Consider the following 23,232-nt stretch of genomic DNA (forward strand, 5'->3'; position numbering starts at 1 on the left):
ACCAATCGCGGGTCGCCACGAGTCGTGGGACCCACAAATAATGTAAGGATTTACTAACAATCAGTCTTTAATTAAGGATTTTAAGTACCTAATCTTTAAAAAAAATGTGAACCCCACCAAATATTTTAATATTATGTTGCTAAGGATTCTTGTTTAAAATCCTCCATCGGAGGTGCTGACAAACATACAAACAAAAGAAAACTTTGGGTGGCCAAAATGATTTCGTTTTATAACAATTCCAAAGAGTAAGGCAGAGCTAATTATAACAAGCGTACGTACAGTATTGAAGACTATGAATCCAATGTCGATGTCAACGCCATCAAAACGCACCGTTTTAGCATGACCTCCTAAAGACTCCTCCTTTTCGAACAACACCACTTCCTCGATTCCATATTCTTTTGCAAGAACGTAAGAACTTCCCAACCCACTTATCCCACCTCCGATCACCGCCACTCTCATTTTATGCTTTTTCCTATTCTTGGACAAAACCGACTATAGAATGATTCAATGAAGAATTAATCATGTAACCAAGAAAAGTACCTTCGTGTTTCTTGCACAAAGTAATTTTAATCTAAAGATGGGGATATGTTGAAGCAACATTACATCCACTCATATCCGGCTAACTTATATAGAAATAAGCTTAGAAACTAAAGCGTGTGGGACGAAACATTTTATTTATGACTTCTACAAATCAAGTCTTTAACAAATAATTTCAGATCGATAAGTTCATTGTTGTTTAATGCAAGAAGCAAGACCACATGATCCGGTTTAAGCTTGATCGCCGCCACAGTTCATTGGTTCCTAAAACGATATTAAATTTGCTATATGGATATATTTAAGCAAGAGTAAATGACAAGTTCATTCATGTAGTATCTTAGCTGGTTATTTCTTAAATGAAAATAGTCTATATACCAATTCATAACAGCAACTGTCAAATATTTTAACGCTCTACTTGTGTTATATATATCATGGATTGATGTTAGATTGTCAGTTTTGATACTATTGAAAGTTGAAAATAATTTGATAATATTTTGAAGCAGAAAAGATAGGTAGTTCTTCGAAATATTCATTTGACCGTCACTCTTTCTTACAGCAGCAGCTTTAGTTTAAATAATGGAGGACCTTGACGGCGAGAATCACATTGATATTTCATCGAATAATTTTTTGTTCAATAATATTATAAAGATTATTATTTTTGATTTGTTCATATTTTACTCTCACTATCAAACCAAGTGTACGTGAGGCATGCATTCAATACAACGTAATGTGTTTCAGCTTAGTGATGTCCGATTCCACCACCCCCTCCACCTCCACCTCCACCTCCACCTCCGCCTCCAAAGCCTCCACCGCCAAATCCTCCGCCCTTACCAAATCCACCACCTCCACCAAAACCCCCTCCTTTCCCAAATCCACCCCCGCCACCAAATCCTCCGCCTTTGCCTATTCCACCACCGATTCCCCCGCCTTTGCCAAATCCACCTCCACCGCCAAAGCCTCCTCCACCTCCAATGCCTCCGCCTTTGCCTATGCCGCCACCAATTCCTCCTCCTTTTCCAATACCGCCACCAATGCCTCCGCCTTTGCCTATACCTCCCCCTTTCCCAAAGCCGCCATCGCCGATACCTCCACCTTTGCCATTTCCGCCTCTAATGCCTCTTCCTTTGCCAATTCCACCACCTTTTCCAATGCCACCGCCGATACCTCCCCCTTTCCCAATTCCACCGCCAACTCCTCCACCTTTGCCGAAACCACCACCAACTCCTCCACCTTTGCCGATACCACCACCAACTCCACCGCCTTTGCCGATACCACCGCCAATACCTCCGCCTTTACCAATACCACCCCCAACTTCTCCGCCTTTGCCAATACCACCTCCAACTCCTCTGCCTTTTCCGATACCACCACCAATACCTCCTCCTTTACCATAACCACCGCCAAATCCTCCACCTTTGCCTATACCGCCACCAATACCTCCACCTTTTCCAATCCCGCCACCAACTCCTCCACCTTTGCCAATTCCACCACCAAGACCACCGCCTTTGCCTATTCCACCACCAGCTCCGCCGCCAACCCCGCCACCCTTTCCGATCCCTCCGCCTTTTCCAAACCCACCACCTGCTCCAGCACCACCACCAACTCCTCCACCGTGTCCACCTCCAAAACCACCGCCAACCCCACCACCCTTACCAAAGCCACCACCGACTCCGACACCTCCCCCCTGTCCACCACCAAAACCTCCTCCACCTCCACCAGCGCCACCGCCGCCTCCAAAACCACCGCCTGCTCCTATTCCACCGCCAGATCCTCCTCCAAAACCACCGCCAAAGCCACCACCCTTGCCGCCTCCAATTAACGTTTTTTCCTCTTCATCTTTGCTAGAACTCACACCATTTCTGGCAGTAACATTCACAGCGAAAACATGAAAACATAATAAAGCCAATAGAGTAGCTCCATTAACTAGACGCCCCATGTCTTCCTGCTTTTTAGTTTGCTTGTTCTATGCAGTGTTCACTTCCCGATGACGAAAACATTTCCGCACTATGGTCGCTTATATAGCAACACTTAATCATCTACTTTAATCTTTGCAATAACTTACTCCAACCAATTGTTACAAAAAAGAACTTACTCCAACCACTAACAACTACTCCCTCCGTTTTTTTATACATGACTCTTTAGGATTGTGCACATAGATTAAGAAACATTTAATTTTCTAAACAAAAACATCATTAATTGTTTACCTAACTACAATTTAACCAATAACAAAATAGAAACTATAATATCATTGGTCATCTATCATTAATTAGTAATAAATTTTACATAGAAAATTGAAAACGTCTAATAATTTGGAACAAAAAAATTCTTCTAAAACGTCAAATATAAAAAAACGGAGGGAGTACTAACTGCATTCAATTCCTAAATCCTTTTGCGATTTCCTCTCCACATGTTTTCTCCTAGCAAACCATATAATAGATATATTATCTCCTTGATTTATACAGCGAAAATATTAAGAATACGAGTGTTTTACTCAAATCTACCAAGTAGACTTTACTTTCAAAAACCATACAATACATATATTATCTCCTTGATTTATACAGTGGAAAATATTAAGAACACGAGTATTTTACTCAAATCTACCAAGTAGACTTTACCGTTTCACCCAAGTTACCATAGACTTCCTGACATTAACGATTTCTCAATCTCGTGACAGTTAGTTAGTTCTACCTACGTCATTTTATGTCTACTTATAGTCAGAATCTTTTCATTTTGTGTTTTAAATAAAAATTCCACATAATTCTATTCAAGTGCCTCACAAAACTGTAAGTTTTATAGCTTAGTTCAAATACTAATGCTTCGTAGTTGATGAATAAGTCATGCGGATGTAATATAACTTCTCTTTTTTTTATCAACTGATGTAATATAACTTACAATTCATGGGATGATAGTTACTTCATTAACTAATATAACTAAGCCATATTTGGATATTTTACGAGGGAAACCTAACTGACTTGTGATCCATGTTTGGAAATAATAGAGTAATTAACTTATATACGAGCCAAATGTTCTGTAATAATTATCATATTTTTCGTAAGTCCCAAATTTGTTTATCACAATTCACAAATGACAGCAAAACCTGCGTACTCCTGCTTGTTCCGGCGTATAGGTGCCTTGCAGATCAAAAACGTTGTTAATACATTTTTTGATATAAAAGTAAATTATACATGTCTTGTTCTTATTGCTTAACCTTTTGTTATGTAATGAGCTATTAACTTGCCGACTACGCAAAAGGTACTATTAAGTTAAAATCGATCATTGTACCTTACATAGGCAATGATAATTTCCTTACAATTGGTAAACAAGTAAACTTACTGACACTACTGAAATACCTATCTTTTTTTCTCTTATAGATTTTTAAGTTTATTGAAATAGTTAGTATTCCCTCCATTTTTTTATATATGACGCTTTAAGATTGTGCACATAGATTAAGTTTCTAAACAAAAATATCACTAATTGTTTACCTAACCACAATTTAACCAATAATAAAATAGAAACTATAATATCATTGATCATCTAGCATTAATTAGTGATAAATTTTACATAGAAAATTGAAAACGTCAAATAATTTGGAACAAAAAAATTCCTCTAAAACATCATATATAAGAAAATGGAAGAAGTATGTCAGAATCTTAAATTTAACTCTACTGAATTGTATGAACGATTAAACAATAAAATCAAATCACTTATGAAACTTAAGTCCTGGCTAAGTTACTGTAGTTTAATAACTTAGAGTCTAAAGGTCAAAGAGGTTGGACCGTCCCGTCCCATCCCGACCCGCCGCGGGCTCAGTATCTCGCGGGTCCAGGCGGTCCCATCCCGCGCGGACTGCGGTCTAAAGAAAGTCGGCCCAATCCCGTACCGCCTAATTGCACAGTCCCTTACAAGCCGTCCCGCGGGCTGCGGTCTAAGTCTTAGACGTGTGGTATCCGCACCCAACCATGTGCGAGTTAGATGATGAATTTATTGCGGTTTGAACAAAAAAGGCCATCATTTATTTTCCAACCTAGACGTCCTAAACGCAAATAGTATTTAATAAATACAGACCAGTTATGTTTGCTCCTCCTTCAATTAGAAATCGCTACATGTCATCCCAGAACATGGTTGTTAGTGACTCTCTTATGTCCGACAATCTCTTGGGTCTATTAATAACTACGGAGTATTTTAGGGTCCTATTGGTTTTCTCCATTCTTTCTTTGTTTGCTTATTATTTTTCTTTTATCATTAAAAATATTTATTTTTATTTTTTTTATAACAAATGCTGAATGTGTAGTTTACTCGTTTCAGTCTCAAGATTAACTAAGTATCTCTTGTATGAAAAAATATAACTAATCATATATTCAAAACATTAAATTACTTCACTATTTTCTGTCTATACATAAAATTGGTTAAGCTTATACTCTCTCCTTTTCGATTTAATTGTTGTTCTAGGGAAAAAGTTTGTTTCAAAATAAGTATCGTTTTAGTGTTTCAATGAAAAATTTATTAAGAAGATTCTCCACTTTATATTTCTATTGGTTCAAAAATGGTTAGATGTATAAGTAATTGTGTTTTAATTTTGGAAATATACAAAATCATATGTTTTCTTAATCCGTGTGCATAAACCTAGAACGATAAATAAAATGAAACGGATGAAGTACTACTTTATTAGGCCAAATGCAATAAAAAGGCGGTGCAATCAAGAATGAAACAAAAGTAAGCGCTTGGATGCGGGAGTAATTAATAGAATGCTGAAAATTAGGAAAATAAAATTGCTCAACGATAAATACTAATTGGCCAAAGCAATTAAAAGGCAGTGCCATATAAAATATTCCTCATGTTTCATTAAAAACGTCATTTTGACATTTTTCACACATTAAAAAAGTAGTTGAAATATATTTATGTTTTTACTAGATGTTGATCCGCGCTTAAGAAGCGCGGATATTTTTTTGGTGACCGTAAACTCAAATATTAAATGACTTTATGTTTATTATTAGATATCTAAAATATTTAAAGTTGTTTTATTATTATTATTTCAGTCGGGTACAATGTTTTCATTAAGTTTTCATATCTGAATCAAACTTGTGGTCGAACCGTAAGATCTAGTAACTCATATATCGTGGAATATAATATAATAAAATGAATATAGTAAAAGTATCTGAAAATCAAAAAGACCGTTATTAACCCATTGAGAATAAATATAATTTGTTTTTTGTTTTATAAATTTTTGATATATTTATATATATTTGACTTGTATCAGAAATTTCTTTTAACAAATATTGTTAAGTTTATTTATAAATATATTAATTATCAATCTACCAAAATAGTGAAGCAAGTATTTTTTTTTCCTTTTTTAATTTTCTATCAAACTATTATCAATTTTTTTTTTAAAAAAAAAATCAGTTTGTGACAGATATTTTATTATTAGAAATCCATACAATTTAAATAATGTTACATTTATATGTATTTATGTATAAAATGGACTTCATAATTTGGGATTTTGTAAAAAAGGGGTCTAAAGTTAATTTGGTTAATTTTTTTTTTCTGTAACAAAAGTTAATTGGATTTATAATTTTCTTTTCTGAATGGGTTGTATCAGTTAAATTATCTTTTAAAGTTAAATGCCCAAAGCCCAATTAATAATATTTATTTTGCTGATAACAAAGTGAGATTAAATAGGAATAACATATAATATATAAAGAAGACCAGAAAAAAAAAAGGTCCAAACAACCTTTATAAGTAGATTTATCAAGACTGCTTATAATATTTAACCAATTAAATGCCCATAATTAATATTACACATATTGAACCAATAGTATTTAATACATATGAAATTATTTATAAAATCAATGCATTTATAATTAATATTAAACTGAAAATTGCATTAAAATCTTAAAATGACATTTTTTGTATCAAGAAAAATGTAAAATAACACTCTTTTAGAAATAGAGGGAGTATTAAGTACATAAAAGTGTACTAAATATTTGTTTTTCGTCAAAATGAATTTTATTAATATTAGTGTGGAGAAGGTGTTAAAAAAACAAGTGTAAAGAAGTTACATAAAATATAACAAAAAAGTTATGAACAACACTGGCCGTAAGTTAATTAACAAATCAATTGTTAAATAAAAATATTCTCTTATATAATAAAGCGCAAGTCGTCTAGCAAATGAAAATTAAACATTTAGCAAAAAAAAATTGAATTTTTCTTTTCATCTTCCTTTTTTTCTGGGGTCAAAATATGTCACAACCAACTTCCTTATTTTTCTCAAAATAAATTAGGGGTGAAACTTGAGCAGATTCTAAATCATTAGTTCAAAATAAATCAGCATATCCCTAATTTTAACCTAAAATTTTCAGCAGATCCTAAATTAATGCAACACTAGAATTATTTACGTTAGTTTATATATTTGATATGTTTTCTTCATCTCCTAAAGGCAACACTAATTTTCTTTTCTTCTTTTTGGTATAAATTAAAATCCTTACTATTTCTCATACACCATGATCTCCGCACGTTCTTAAAACAGTTATTTTTCTTTGATATAAGAGAGTTTTTTTTTTTGATAACTCTGGTATCTGGGCAGCCACATTCCCAACTATTCCCCGAAAAAGGTCCAGCGCCCCAACGGAAGGGATGTTAAATCCGTTGTGGCCAAGACTCGAATCCGGGTGGCGGGCAGTACAGCTGTACCTCCTTTACCACCAAGCTACGAGCTCTTGGTTAATATAAGAGAGTTTACTCAACGATGCTATAAAAATCATCTCTAATGCATTTTCCTAAATTATTTGAAATGGTTCCACTGATTTTCTCTTTCTGAAAGTCTGATGAAATGTCAGTTTTAACATAGATCGATAAATTCTGAGCTCTAGCGATCGTATCAACACTCCGGAGTCTACAATTCTATTATCTTGGTAAACAGTTGCATGACAATAGTCGCAGTGAGATTTTTGTTTCACTCAAGAAGAAAAAGAAAAACGAAATTTCTGCTGCAAAGCTTCCTACGAAATTGACAAATGAAAATTAAGTTTCTTGACAGTAAGACTCAAAACACTCGAAGTCTTTATGACTCAAATGTCAACCATACAAGGTATTTACGTTTTCTTTGTTCTCTTTTTCTTTTCTCAAATGTTTTATGACATTTTTAATTTTTTTTCTTTTATAGATCTTTTATCTTCCTTTGTTTTCTTTAAACCAATTTATCTTCCTTTGTTGTTTTGCAAAGGATAGACTACGCAATGCCTATCACAGTTCACAATAACACTAAAGACCATCAAAAGGCACATGTTACGTACTTTTCTGCAGTAAAAAGTACTATGTTTCGGGTGTTAAGAAAAAGGGTATTATGTTTCGAAAATGGACTAATTTGGTTTTCAATTTGCTGAACATGATTATTTTTTGTGTGGTGGTAGCAATTCAAGTAAATAAAGTAAGAAGTTCACCTGACGCACACATACAAGACCGAGTTCAATTTGAGACTTGAGTGGTAGAAGAACGAAAAGGACTCATGTCTACTTTTATATCAAGACCTAATTTAAGGTGGGCCTTTCTTATTTTTATATTAGTGATATTATTTTTGGATTAACATACATTTTGTAGCTTTCTCATAGACAAAAACTTAAGATAAACATAGCATTGAAAATGAATTTGGAAACAAAAATGCAAGATGAAAAACATAAATATATATAAGAGAGAAAAGACGTCAGTTATCTAAAAAGTAAAGTTAATATTTTAAAATTTTACTTCTGCCATATATATGTTTCCCCTCAATTTTCGTATTTATTGAAGTTAAGTGATCAATATGTTACATGCATTTTGGATCCATATTGGATGTTTATAAGATATAGGTGATGATTGTTTACTTAGGTGATGATTGTTTCAGTAGTTTTTAGTTTTAGTTTTTGGTTTTTAGATTTTAGTTTTTGGTTTTTATATTTTGGTTTTTGGTTTTCAGGTTTTGGTTTTTAGATTTAGATTTTGGTTTTTGGTTTTGCAGTATTTTTTTTTATTTTTGCAAAAATTAATTAATGAGTTACTTTGAAATAATACAACAAAATAGAAATAAATATTTATATTTACAATTAAAATTATCAAAATATTGTGATAATTATTTTAAATTAAAATATAATAACATATTTTAATTATTATAGTTTTATTAAAAATTATATTATAATAAAATATTTATCATAAAATTTATATAAATTGCAAAAAAATAAAAATATTTAAAAGTTTGAAACTACTTAGAAATTTTTCTTATATAAATTATTTTTAATTTTATAAACGTATATAGCAATAGTTTTTTTAAATATTATAAATTATATAAAAATAAAAATACTTAAAATTTTGAAACTAATTATAAAATTTCTCATATAAATTATTTACATTTTCTTAAAATTGAATGGCTATTTTTATTTTTCATGACTAATACAATATATTGTATTACTAAAACATATTATGTTTTTATAATTTTAGTTATTTTTAATGTGACTAGTAATTATTAAAATTATTCTATTATTTTATATAGAGAAATTAATAACTAAGTTTTAAAATTAATTAATATTATTTATAAACTATATAAATTTATTTTACAGATATTAAACACAAATAAGTTACATTTGTATGATTATTTATCTTTATGAAAATATTATTTATTAATTAATTAAATTTCTTTCCAAAAAAAAATCAAAATTCGTTTTTTCTTTTAAATGCTCACAAAAGTTGGTTTTTGGTTTTTCTTCACAAATTGGTTAAACTTTTCAAAAACTAGTTTCCCTAAATTTTAGGAAATCTATTTATTAAAAATCTTGATTGGCAAATCAAATGGTTTCTACAAAAACAAAAACTAAAAACTAAAAACTAAAACTTGATTGGATGAAAAATGGTTTTTGCAAAAACAAAAACCAAAAACTAAAGCAAAAACTACAAACAATCAACCTCTTAGATTTTAGATTTTGGTTTTTGGTTTTTGGTTTCTAGATTTTAATTTCTAGTTTTTGGATTTTAGTTTTTGGTTTTTGATTTTGCAGTAGCTTTTAGTTTTTTTAAAAACTTGAATAGTTTTCTGTATTTTTTGTTTTCTCTAGATTTTTGATTAGTAATTTATTTAATTTTAAAATGTGTCTATTATTTTTAAGAACTTGACTTAATTTTACATAAAATAATTTTTGAATAATTAATTTTATTTATTGACAAGTTTTTTTTTTAAATGTTCTTATATAAAAGTATTATATTGGTAATAAAGTCTTATAGTTTATAGACATGAAATAGTAAAATGGTGAAACCTAATCTTCCTAAATAATACAAAAATTTATCAACAGTAATACTTACATATTATTTTAATAGTTAACTTTGAATTATTAAATTTATTTATTCATAAGTTTACAATTGTATGAGTTAGCTATCAAGATTGTAAAGAAAATGATGTACTATTAGATAGAATATCATTCACACACTGTAATAATTCTATTACATTTTAATTAGCATAGATATAAAATTGATGCTTATGTATATACTCTGCTAACCAAACACGTATCTCCTATTTATTTCAAATAATCAAATTTAAAATTTACTTTATCTTGACAGCCTACGAATATAATAGTAGACGCGCACTGTCTCATGATAAACACAAAGATTAGTAATCCTTATTTTTATAATAATTAGTACTTTTCTTTATTTTCCCTATATTAATGGATAAATATAGAAAAAAAAAGAAAATTGAAAAACCAACGAAAATGAGTAGTGAAAACTGATTAAGATATTGATTGTTTGTAGTTTCTAAAATAGTTTTTGGTTTTTGATTTTTTAAAAGCTACTTTTTTGCCAATCAAGATTTTTGAAAAATAGATTTCCTAAATTTTAGGAAAACTAGATTTTGAAAGAACTACCTACTTCTTAGCAAAAACTAAAAACTACATTTTCTTGGATTCCTTAAGCAATGTACGTGATTTGTTTTCTTTTTTTTCTTTCTTTTTGCTGAATTATTAATATATCTATATCTATGCATCAATATAGTATAAACAATAAAAATACATTAGTGATAACTATTCCAAAAAATAGTAAGAATCACTAAGAAAAAATAAACAAAATTATTTTTGTCTATCATGTAAATTTAAATTCTAAAATTACAAAATAAAAATCATCCAAACAATCATCACCATTTGTACATATCAATAATATTTTAAAAAATTTCAACAAAATAAAATTAATTAAAAATATAAATAAATAAAAAATATGTAGAAATCAATTTTTTTTAATAATAATAATTATATATTAAATTCAAAAACAAAAAAAATTACCATTTAGGTTTTTATAAATCTAAATTCTACAATGATGTTTGTGAAATTTTTTTTGCATTTATATAGATTTATGATAGTTTTATTTGTATTTATAGTTTCTGTTTTGAAATAATTTTATCAAATAAGTTTATGTGTATTTTGATGATAATATTTTATATTTTGTTATTTTAGAGGAAAGTGTTAATAATATTTTTATATTAAAATCAAAAACCAAAAACCAAAATCTAAAGCAACCATTCATAATTTTCAAAAAAATAAAAGCTACTGCAAAATCAAAAACCAAAAACTAAAAACTAAAATCCAAAATCTAAAAACAAAAATCCAAAAACTAAAAACTAAAATCCAAAAACCATTAAAACAATCATCACCTAAAACTTGTTTTTGGTTTTTATGTTAAGAAAACAGTTATTTGAAAAAACTAGTTTTCCCTACATTTTAGAAAATCTATTCTTTGAAAATCTTGATGGGATGAAAATTGGATTTTGAAAAAATAAAAACCAAAAACTAATCCAAAAACTACAAATAATCAACCTCGTAAACTTTTTTTGTTTGAAATATACGATTAATAACTCTCAAAAGAACATTTATTTTCGTTGTAAATTATATATTTGTTACATAATTCAAAATAAAATAAAAGATATGTATATATATATAAATAATAGTGCCCGTGCATGGCAGGGAAGGTAATACTAGTAATTTATAAACTGGACGAAACATGTCAAATATGAAAATCCAAATTCCTTTTTTATGTCGACATATGCAAATCTTATTAGTCTTAAAAAAACGTTATAGATCCTTTAATAAGAGGCCCAAATAAAATTTAATTAGATTTTTTTTTCAGTTAGGCATTTTTTTCTTACTCTCTCTCTCGATCCCGACAGTGACATCTTTTCTACCGTTGGTCCCAGCGCCAGGCATGTGGGGGTATGCATAACATTGGTATGAGGTCCACAAATTTGTGAGGCCCATAATTTTAAAAAATCAATTAAAAGTTTTTTTTTTGCTTACTTTTTATTTTTTTTATTAAAAATATTAATACATTAAATTAAAAGTTTTTATGTAAGAAAAACTATAATATTAATTAATGTAACATTTAAATGTATAAATATATACATTTCAATTGGTTATGTTTTTATGAAATGTAAATATTATAATAAATAAAATTTAATATAATTATTTAATGTATATTATTATATTAAAAAAAATTTGTATGCGTCTCCAAAATCTCAGAACCGGCACTGGCGGACCCCAAGCTATTCACTGATCCTTTACGGTGTAGTGTTTATGCCATCACCAGATTCACCGCTACGTACAGATTTATCTCCTCCGGCAACTGCATCTGAAGCTTTTCTCCGGTTAAATGTTTGAATTGACGTTTGTACACCTTTCTTTTGTGGATTGATCATTATATCCTTGATCCAACAAACCATATAGCATAATCTAAGAGCAGGATTATCCCTGTCTCTTAGATGGGTCTCTTAACCTATTTAGGATTTTAAAAAAAATGAAAAATAGAAATAAACCTTACAGACGTCTCCTAATTAAGAGAAAGAAGAAACGTATCTTGTTTCGTCTTCTGCTTACCGGAAAAGAGGAAGGGGAGTTGATTACTCTGTAAGAGCCATTGTCTACGTCAATCTGAAGAACAAAAATAATAATCTGATTGATTTCTTTCTAAATCTGAATCTAACACTCTCTGAATCTTCAAAAAATCGAATCATTGCAGATGGATTAAGCTTGTCGTGAAACTTCCGATGTTGCATTCGGTGACGGTTCCGACAGGAAAGCTAATCAGAGACGAAGAGCTCGGAGCGATATCAGACGACGACGACGATTTCCCCTGTGGAAAGCGATCAAAGCTCGACCGGTTCCCTCTCAGCGTCTTCCTCGTCTTCTCCTCTGGTCTCTTCTGCATCTACATCACCATGCCCGCTGCAGAATCCGGAAAGCTCAAGCTTCCCAAGAAGCATCTCTGATCTCCACTCGCTCAAGTAACTGTTAAAAACTCAAACTTTATTATAGCAGTAATCGATATATTGATCAATGCTGAGCTTCTTTGAGGTTGATTAAAGGTTTCCTTCACGTACCTGCTCATGAATTTATCATTGCTGATCTGTTTTTAATGGTTTTGGATAGGTGTTTGAAAAGCTCTTCGAGGCATTTGAGAACTACATTATGGATATACACAAAACAAAAGTTTCGCAGGTAGGCTACACAGCTATAAATCACGGCCCTTACATGACATGTCTCATGTTTTAGACTCACTTTTTGCAATTCATCTGCAGTTTCTGATGTTCTATGCATGTTCACTCGATCCTGAAAACTGTGGTGTGAAATTTGCGGTTAAGCTGATGGACATTGGTATATACTGCTTTCAATCCCAAGCTCTACCAGACACAATATTATACACTAATCATTTGCTTAGATCATGTTCTGTGAACACAGGCGATCATGTATGTGCTCTGCTTCCGGATGACATCCATCCTAGCTGTTCCTCGCTTTCGGTCTGAGCTTATACCATTGGAGTCAATTTTAATGCACAAAGTAAACCCGTTAAAAGTGAGTTATATTACTCTGATCCCTTTTGTTTTTCCACCGAAACTCAACTGTTAAGTATCAAACGCATAATAAGCTTTGCAACCGATTTTGTTTTTGAGAATAGGAATGACTTCCATTGATACAATAATCAAAATGTTTAATTTTTTTTTAAGAGACTCCCATTGTAGCACAAAAATATTGATGTTTCTTAACTAGGTCTCTTAAGTAACATTTAACATTTAAAAATTATTAAGAGACCCAAAGTGGGGTTTTGGGTTAATGATGCTCTAAACACAACACTAAATAAGTCAAAACTATCATGCGCATATATTTCCGACGCATGGCGCGTCAAGAAAACGCAAGCTGACAACATAGAGTAATTTTGGTTTTTGGTTTTGATCTAAGTGCCACTACTCCGACTGCATCGAACTGGCTTTCAGTAAATTGATAAGAAACATCCCACATCAGAAATATAAGAATTAATTTATTATTATATAAAGGGTTAGAACCAATTCATTCATTGTCAATTGGTTTTAAATTAGAAACCCAAGAAAGTTATCATGGTATCAGAGCCGGCCCAATACCCTAACCCATTAATTCGGTCCGGACAGTGGCCTGATCATCTCATTAGCTGATGGCCCATAGAAGGCTCAGTTCCACCGAAATTGCTAGAAAAAAAAAGGATGATTTCGGAGGGGGTATGATAGATTTTTTTTTTTTGTCGGGGATTTATTTAGATATTACAATTATGAGAAAGATTACAAAGACGATTCGATTACCGACAATACTACCTGCCTTATGAGGATCTACGCCTAACTGCCTCATTTGAGCCGTCCTATGAAGATCACGCCTGACCGGATTTACTTGCACCATGTTGAGAAACTCTTGTAAGCCTTTCTTCCGTAATCGCATAATTGTTGAATAAATCGCTTGCTCCGGGAATTGAAACCTGGATTTCCTGTGCAATCTGCAAGAAATTGCATAGTCTGGGATTTGAACCCCAGACCTGGGTGTAGAAGCCTTTAAACCATAACCACTAGGCTACGGTGCTTCCACATCGAAAATTGCATAGTCTGGGATTTCGGAGGGGGTATGATAGATTATGCGAGATTAATGGTTATACGCACCATTATCTCGAGGGAGGGTATTGGAGAGAAGATCTCACATCGAAAATATAAAAGAGACTTGAATAATATATAAAGGACTTGGACCAATCCACTAATTACCAATTGGTTTTAAGTTGAAAGCCCATAATTGGCCGATAAGAGCTATCATCTCGAAGAGGGGTATTAAGGGATATGTATCCCACATTGGAAAAGTAATGGGACATTAAATAATATATAAAGAGTTAGAGTCAATCCACTAATCGCCAATTGGTTTTAAGTTGGAAGCCCAAAAAACTTATCATGATATCATAGCGATAAGATCCTTTGACCTAATTTACTACAACAACTACTACTATACTGATGTTGGGCCTTCTGTGAATGTTATTCCCACATTGTTCACGCTTCAGACCTAGATGTCTGAGCGTGAGGGAGGGTATTGATGAGAAACATCCCACATCGGAAATATAAGAATTAATTAACTACTATATAAAGGGTTAGAGCCGATCCACTCATTGTCAATTGATTTTAAATTGGAAGTCCAAAAAACTTATCAGGTTACATCTCTCACGAGTTCCTCACGTGCAAGACCATGTTGGGCAGGAAACTATATGCTTGATGGGCTGAAGTTGGCCACTGGACTCGCCGTCTCCGCAGAACAGGGAAGTGATGAAGGCTCGCTAGAGCTACTGTGTGGCAAGTGTGTTAAAAAAAACGGGACACATGTCCCTAGTGTTGTTAACCCGACCCAACTTACCAAATGGATCCAGATGTTCAGAATTGTGTTATGCGCAACACGTGCGTCTGGTCTGCACTTAGCAAATTGGAAAAAAAATTGAAGATTAACCAGAGATTTATTTTATACAGTTTTACTATATATATATTATTATTTGTATGGAGAAAATTAAGATATGGCATAGTCTAGCGGGTTTGAGTAAGCGTATATGCTTATAGAGGCCATGGGTTCGACCTATGCAGCATTTGGTTTGGCTATTTTATTCCTTTTTTCTTTAATGAACATGAAAATAATGTTGTCTTTTTAGGTCAGAAACCTTAATTCTTCGTATCTGATTTTTACGTGATTCTTGGCCGTTTTGATCTTGAACTTAGCACATGATTTTAAGCTTCTAACTTAGGAAAAGGTTGATTTTTGGTATGAAATCTGATTTCTTGGATGATTTAGTGCAAAACACCACGGTTCCTTGCCGGTTAGCGTTTAAACGTCTAGTAAACGTCCAAATCGGCCGTGTTTTAGAAACTTGTGTTGATAAGTCTTTTTCAATCTTTATGATCTTTGAACATGTCAGTATTAAAAATGATTAGACTTGTGTTTATTGTTTTGTCATTCTGTAATTGATGGTTAAGGTAGCTAAGCTTAATTACTATGTACAATGACATTACATGGCCTCATGAGTAAGCATTGACTTGGATCTAGACTGAAGATCATGAAGACTACTATATATATATATTCTGCAGACGTGTGTGGTACGCAAACCAAAATGTAATGTGGACAAAGAAACATCTTGTTGTGTAGACTCCAATTAAACATAACATTCTATTAGTAAATGGCAATTATTAAATTTTCATAATCATAGACATCCAAGATCCCATGTTGACGTCCAAATACTAAAAATAGTAAGTACATTGTAATAGCATTTCCCCCTTTTGATATTATACCTTTCACTTAATGGAGAATTAAACTGTACAGACGATCACTATGAGATGGTCTTATTAACCGTTGGAACGTTTTCTCCCGATTGTGCTCCCAAGTTTTGAACTTCACCTGAAGATTGCAAACATCGGTTTGGATTTAGGCCAGATGAAGAACCAACTGAAAACACTTCACCAACACCAATATGAAGGCTTAGACGAACCATTCATTAAAAAGAAGAAAAAGGAAGGATAGACGAACCAATCAAATTTTGTCAGATCACCATCAAATTATCATTATAGCGACCAAATCAATAACACATTTTTTTTTAATATTACATTCCTTTTCATGCAACTGAAACTCGCCAGAGTAAACGTATATAACTTTAGAGAGAAATAAACCGAGTGTTTTTAACTTTCCTAGGAATGAAAGCCTAACAATTTAGCATATTTTCTCAAGCATATTTCATATTGTTCTAACCAAGACATGTTACTCTTATAACATGACTAAGGGGGCGACTGGTTTTCCCGCTACCATCCGCAAACACAGCTTTTGCGGTTGGTAGCGGTTGTCAGCGGTTTGCAACAATCACTCAAATCGTTCTAAACCGCTTCGAATCTCATAAATCCAAAACCTGGCTCCAGCTAGCGTTTGCGGTTGCGGGCGGTTGCGAGAGGGTAAAATTTTTTTTTTTTTTAAACAATATATATACAAAAGTAAAAATATTTAATAAAAAATTTAAAATTGAAATTATGAAAATATTAAAATATATCTATTATATTTTAATTAATATTATAAAATTTTATAATAAAAACAATTTCAAGAAATTTTCAAAAATTAAAATTATAACTTTCTAAATATAAATTTTATATTTATTATAATTTTATAATTTTGATATTTTTATAATTATATTAAATGTAAATATTGTTAATTTATTTTTTGACTGTTACCGCATTTGGTAGTTTACCAGTCATAAGTCACCCGCAAACGCACCAATTTTTAATCGCAGTACCAGTCGTACAAATCTCTTAAAACCGCTAGAAACCGCAACCGTCCGCATCCACAAACTCCCGCAACCGCAACCGCAACCGCTGCGTTTGAACCAGTCAGACCCTAAGTTCACCGTCGTATTATATTTTTATGTGAAAGTAGGACGCTTGGATCTGAAATTTCTCTTATAAAAATAATTCATCTTAGAAAATTATATTTTATTAATTAACATTTTTGATATTTTTGCCTTTTTCTGAAAACAAATGATAAAAAGGCACTGGCAAGATAATTTTTTTTAAAAATAATAATTTACTTGCAATTAAATACGAAGAAATCTTTTTTAGAATTCAATATTATAGCATATACAACTATGAACCAAAGCAAATGGGAGGTGGAATAAGAAGGTAATAGGCTAATAGCGACCTCTAGAAACGAAGTGGGGAGCATTGAAATAAAAATAGTAGTAAGCACAAATCAAAAGGGATGATAAAAGGCATAATCACCACAGTGAAGAGAAGTGGAGGATTTAACCTTTTGCATCTTTTAGAAATTTTATATCTCTTTTAAATAAAACAAAATTTATAGACACAAATACATACATCCCTTCACATTCATAAATCGATCTGTTGGACCATATTTGACTGGAGAGAAAAGTAGGTTTAAAAGGTAAGTTTCAACAATAACTCCCACCATTGGATTTGTTAATACAAGCATCTTTTCATAAAAAATATCTATCATGGTTGGCTGAGAAATATAATATGGTGATGTGGTGCGCTTTGCGCAAAGTGAATTTATATGAAAATTATTTAAAAAATATCGTATAGAAACATAAAATTTATATTCTTGATCGAATTAATATTTTAGGCTCTTAAACCTTTTAATTTTTTTTTTGTTAATTACATAATTTTTTACTCATGAGCTGATCCCATTTAAAAAAAAAATTTAAGTCAAAAATCACTTATCATATAAGAACCTAACGGTTAGGCCGAAGAATCTCAGTCCTACTATTTAGTTAAAATGAAACTATTTCAGCTCGGTTTTATATCATGATTTAGCAATTTAAAAGTTATGGTTATGAGAAGTTTACGTTCACGTGCCAATTCTATCTATCTTCAATATTTTTCTCAGTTTTGTGTTGTTTTTTTATTTTGGTTATTCCTCGAAATAAATATTGATTTTTGAGTTTATTCTCATTTTGTTATTTTGTTTTGGCCTGAGATTTAGAAAATGTTTAAATTGTAAATTATTAAACAGCTACATACCTAGGTTAAGATCCGCACCTTGTGCAGAATAAATATTTTTATATTTACTACTTATTTTATGTTTTTCTGCATATTATGAAATAATAAAATAATAATTATATATTAAATAACTAAGAAATCAGTTACTATTATGTAATAAATTGGCATGCGCATATAAATCAAATGACCGCTCTTGTTTATTCGCAATCATTGCAGGGTAAATAAATCAAAACAATCAATGTTTTCTATCGTATATGATATATAATTAAATTTAAATGATATTAACATAGATATATAATATACTTTTAATATGGATATTTATTAAATGAGGTTTCTACTCATATGATTTTATGATTATTTACATATTTATGTAACAAATTTTACACTAACGATTTTTTTTAATGTGAAATGTTTAGTGGCTTCAATAATTTATAATCATTTAAAAAAGGGAAGTTTACTTAAATGACTCAAATTAATTGTGTTATTACTAGAATGACTCATATTTTTCAAAAATTATTAGAATATTTTTCTGGTCGAAATTGCCCTTATCCATAGTTATAACAAAAATAAAATATTACCAAAGTACCCTTACCATTTGGTCGTCGGCAGATTTATTTTCAAAAAAATAAATCTATCGAGTAATAAATCTGTTTATAAAATCTGTTTAGAAAAATAAATCTATCGTTAAAGTGGTGTCAGACTTACTTAGAAACGTCAGATTTATTACCACGATAGAGTTAATTGTACGATTTGGATAGAAAACAGATTTTTAAGAATATGTCTGGCGAATGAAGTGGCAGATTTGTTACAAATGATCGATTTTTGTGGTCAACTTATTTTCGTATATACCGACTTATTTTCTTATGTACGACTTGTTTTTTTATGACAGATTTATATATCCGACTTAAAATGGTTGGTAGACTTTTTATTTTACGTGGTGGCAGACTTTTTGACAGAAATCTTGGTTTGTATAAACCAAACATAATTTAATAAATTATATCCGATTTATCTTAATTTCGAATCTGGTTTATTTTTAGTGTTATTCAGATCAGAATTAGGTCTAATTTTTTTTGTTATTGTCGTCATCTCTTTCATCCCTCTTTTCTTTTATTATCAAGTTGGCTTCCTTTGTACCAAATGGCTTCCGTTGTTGCAGAGTTATAGAGAGTTGAAGTCTCGGTATACATTATATAGGCTAATTTTTTGATCCCTTTCGTTCATTCTACAGTAAAACTCGCCTGTCCTTTTGAGGTGGCTGAACTTGGACAATGACCTTTGAATGTCCAGATATTAAAAGTAACTACTGCACTAACTCTTGTTGCAGTCGCATGAATGGGTATAATTCTTTGTAGGATTATGTGATTGATGATTACTCCCATATATTCTGCACCATCTGACCCAAATAGCAAATGTCAATGCTCACTATCACAATTCGATTGATGGTGACTACTTCATCATGTCCTTGCATATCTTTATTGAGTACCCACACTGATTTTACTCTCTTAAATTGCTCCGTTATATAAAAGTTGGAATGAAAATTAGTGTATTAAAAGGGGAGAAAACAACCCCATCATGATCAAACTTTATTAGTAAAAGTAAAGTCAAAACCCTAAGTACATGAAATTTTTCTAGCTTTGCCGCCTTGGTAAGAGATTGTTGAACCTCGTTTACTGCATCACCGTTCTCGCATAGCTCAGAGAAGTCGCTGTATTTAACTCCTGCTTGCTCTGCCCCATTTCTCTAATGCTCCGTATGATGCTACAACAAGAGTTACACAGTAGCTGTTCATTGGGTCTGTGTGTACCATAATGTTGTCAACGTAATTACTTGAAACAAAGCTGCATCTGCTTAACTTCCTTGTAAACCTCATCGGTTTTTGCTTGATTGTTGAAGTAACCTGCTGTTACACAGTTATCACCTACCACAATCTCCCCTCGAGGCATTGGTTTGTCTGAAACATCCCTGTAATTCACGTAACAAAAACAAACTTACACACCAACCACATTGAGTGAGTAAATCAAAGCATCCTCTCCTAAGGAAGCATAGATAGTAACGCCAATTATGTTCTGTCTGAAACATCCCTATAATTCACAAACAAAAGCAAATCAATTTCATCAGTTAAGTAACACACAAAACTCAATCAATTACCTGAAAGCGATAAACCACTCATCTCTAGAAGTAAGTTCTTTACATCAAACAGTGAGAAAAAAAAACACAATATGACTCGTAACCAAACTCTATAAACCCGAGGTAAAGAAACACAAATACTACAGGAAAATAGATGAGAAAATTGGGAAATTTAGGGCTTTTGAAATCTAACACTCATTCAAACAATAAATGATAAGAACATGAAACAAAAACTTAGTTGCATTGATTTAGGACTTACAGGTTCAATTTTCTTAGATTGAAAGGTGGATTTTGACAAAAAAGTGAAATCGGATTTAGGGTTCTTTTTGTATGACAGACGACGGCGAGTTGAGGTGGAGATGACGAAACGGAAGGAGCCTGTCCCAGAGGAGTGTTCACCGGAGACGGAAGTGAAGAGAACCCTCCTTCGTCTTCGACGTTTCTTTCGTCGGAGAGGATAACGAGAGATTGAGGATTCTTTTTAGGGGAAAATAAAATAATTATCTAATATGAAAAGAAATTTCAAAAAAAAAACCAAAAAAAAAAGTGAATATGAAAAGGAAGGATGGGTTTTTAGTACTTTCATTAGTCATGTGAGTTAGTCTAGTAATTGCAAAAGTTTATGAGTTATTCTAGTCATTTCAAGTATAATCTGAGTCATTATAAGTAATTTCTCTTTAAAAAAACAATGAAGAGTTCAAAATTAAAATATTAATGTTTCAATATATATTCAACGCATATATCAAAATATAAATATGTACTAGGTGGGTGCCTGCGGTTTCGCGGGTTTGAATGTTTTGTAACAATATATTTATTATAATGTTTCAAATTAAAATATGTTTTTATCATTATGTGCTTTTTGTTAAATATTTATTCTAAGAATAATTGTTTTAAAAAAGATAAATATGATATGTATAATATTCATGATTCAGTTTTTAATAAAATTACTTAAGTTTTGAAGGTATATAATAGTGAAACTTTTGAAATATTTTATATAGTTTAGAAATACCTGATTGCTAAAAATGATTTTATGAAGCATTATATATATTATATAAATCACATATTTAATTACCATAAATTATTTTGTGCAATATATTTAGGTCGTTTGGATACTGATAAAACTCTTTCTAGAACTAATTTTTGTACTCATAAAATAAATAAAAATTAAAAATCCATTAACAAGTCAAATTATAATATTTTTTCTCAAACTTTATATATGATCGTCACCTAAGAAAAAATAAATTAATTGATTTATCATTTAATATAAATGAAATTTAAAAATATATTTTATAAATTAATTTATAACCTTGTATCTATACTATTAAAAGGGAAGCATTCTTAAAAAATCTACTTATGCAAGGTTGTTTGGACCTATTAGTTAAACTAACACCATATAATTCAGCATATTTTTAAGCCAAAGTAATATTCCATACATCAACTCATAATTTCCTTAATGTATAAAAAGAAGTATTCTAACTAACAACGATATTTTACCTAAAGATTTTATTATTATTTTTTTAATACAGAAAATAACTTAAGGAAATAGTCAACAAATGGATTAATATTAAAGTACATATTTTTAAATATTAATGTCCCATTTTAAAACTAATTTATTTATATATGTAGTAGAAAAAATATTAAATTTTGATGAAATCTTATTAAAATTTGTAATTTTTTTTTATTTTTAACTTGAATTTGCGAAAACTGGGTTTTAACATTAAACTAGGTCTGATTTAACTCAAATTCAGTTTTTAGCACAACTCAGACCCAGTTAGAAGAGCGAGCCAGGATCCGACTGGTTCGATCGTAAGGTCCGATCAGATTTTCAAAATATTGGTTAATACAGTTCAATTATTAAAATATATATTTTTAATAATGAATATCTTTACTACTAAAAACATACATATCATCTTTAAATCTATTTCAAACAAATCTCACACTATAAAAAATAATGGATAATAAAAACATTAAAAGTCAATAGTTATAATGTGAAACAAAAAAAATTATACTGGATTTAAAATTCGTTAAAGATTAAAAACCTCAAACCCGCGCTTCTTAAGTGCGGATCAAAATCTAGTAAGTAAATTAAAACCTCTTATCATAATTTAAAAAATATGATAAGCCAAGATAAATAATTTTATAAATGTATTCATGATTTTTATAAATCATTTATAAAGCATGTATGAATTTTATTAGATATTAATAGTTATTATAATACTTTATATACAAATAAAAGGCTATATATATATGAATATAAAATAATTATATCGATTTTAATAAACTTTTTTGTTTACTATTTTATGTAGTTTATAAATATATAAAAATTGATCAAATATTATTACTCTTTGTATAGTTTCAACAATTAGTTACCATAAATAAATATTTTAAATATTTTGTTGATATTTTGGCAAGTAATATTAAATAGACTTATTTTTTTCTTTTAAATCTAATTAAAATAAATAAAAATAAATTGAAATTGAAAATTATTGACAATCAATTTATAACAGATTTTCTAAGATTTCATAAATGATCGACATATAACCAAAAATATCTTAAATTACTTTTCAATTAATATATAGCAGGATATAGTAGGATATATAGCTTTGATTTTAAGCTCTTATAGATAACTTACAAACTCTTATAATAATTTAGAATATACAATAACCCAAGATAAATAATTTGATAAATGTTTTTATAGATGATTTATAAAACATATAATATGAACTTTAGAAGATTTTAATAGTTAGTATGATAATTTA

At 30.5% G+C, this 23,232-nt stretch overlaps 1 protein-coding gene and 3 long non-coding RNA genes across 6 annotated transcripts; 2 read left to right on the plus strand and 2 right to left on the minus strand.

Moving 5' to 3' along the window:
- Positions 1–1,147: 1,147 nt before the first annotated feature.
- Positions 1,148–2,547, minus strand: LOC106353118 (glycine-rich cell wall structural protein). The gene has a single exon (XM_013792799.3). The coding sequence runs from the start codon at positions 2,468–2,470 to the stop codon at positions 1,277–1,279; it is 1,194 nt and encodes a 397-aa protein (XP_013648253.2). The 5' UTR covers positions 2,471–2,547; the 3' UTR covers positions 1,148–1,276.
- A 3,767-nt stretch (positions 2,548–6,314) lies between these two features.
- On the plus strand, positions 6,315–11,749 carry LOC125576541. Of its 2 annotated transcripts, XR_007314969.1 has the most exons (4): positions 6,315–7,618; positions 7,759–7,868; positions 7,941–8,067; positions 11,705–11,749. It is a non-coding gene; the product is annotated as an uncharacterized LOC125576541 (long non-coding RNA). The 2 variants fall into 2 exon arrangements; XR_007314967.1 differs by having other exon boundaries at positions 7,759–8,067.
- A 251-nt stretch (positions 11,750–12,000) lies between these two features.
- On the plus strand, positions 12,001–16,754 carry LOC111200853. The gene is made up of 5 exons (XR_002654361.2): positions 12,001–12,814; positions 12,960–13,028; positions 13,109–13,184; positions 13,269–13,382; positions 15,068–16,754. It is a non-coding gene; the product is annotated as an uncharacterized LOC111200853 (long non-coding RNA).
- Positions 16,755–19,838: 3,084 nt separating this feature from the next.
- LOC111200852 lies at positions 19,839–23,093 on the minus strand. 2 transcript variants are annotated; one of them, XR_007314971.1, is made up of 2 exons: positions 20,733–23,093; positions 19,839–20,308 (listed from the first exon to the last, which is right to left on the minus strand). It is a non-coding gene; the product is annotated as an uncharacterized LOC111200852 (long non-coding RNA). The 2 variants fall into 2 exon arrangements; XR_002654360.2 differs by having other exon boundaries at positions 19,839–20,427.
- Between the last annotated feature and the right edge of the window lie 139 nt (positions 23,094–23,232).

The sequence above is a fragment of the Brassica napus genome, chromosome A1 (genome assembly GCF_020379485.1).
Source record: "Brassica napus cultivar Da-Ae chromosome A1, Da-Ae, whole genome shotgun sequence".
Taxonomy (NCBI): Eukaryota; Viridiplantae; Streptophyta; class Magnoliopsida; order Brassicales; family Brassicaceae; genus Brassica; species Brassica napus.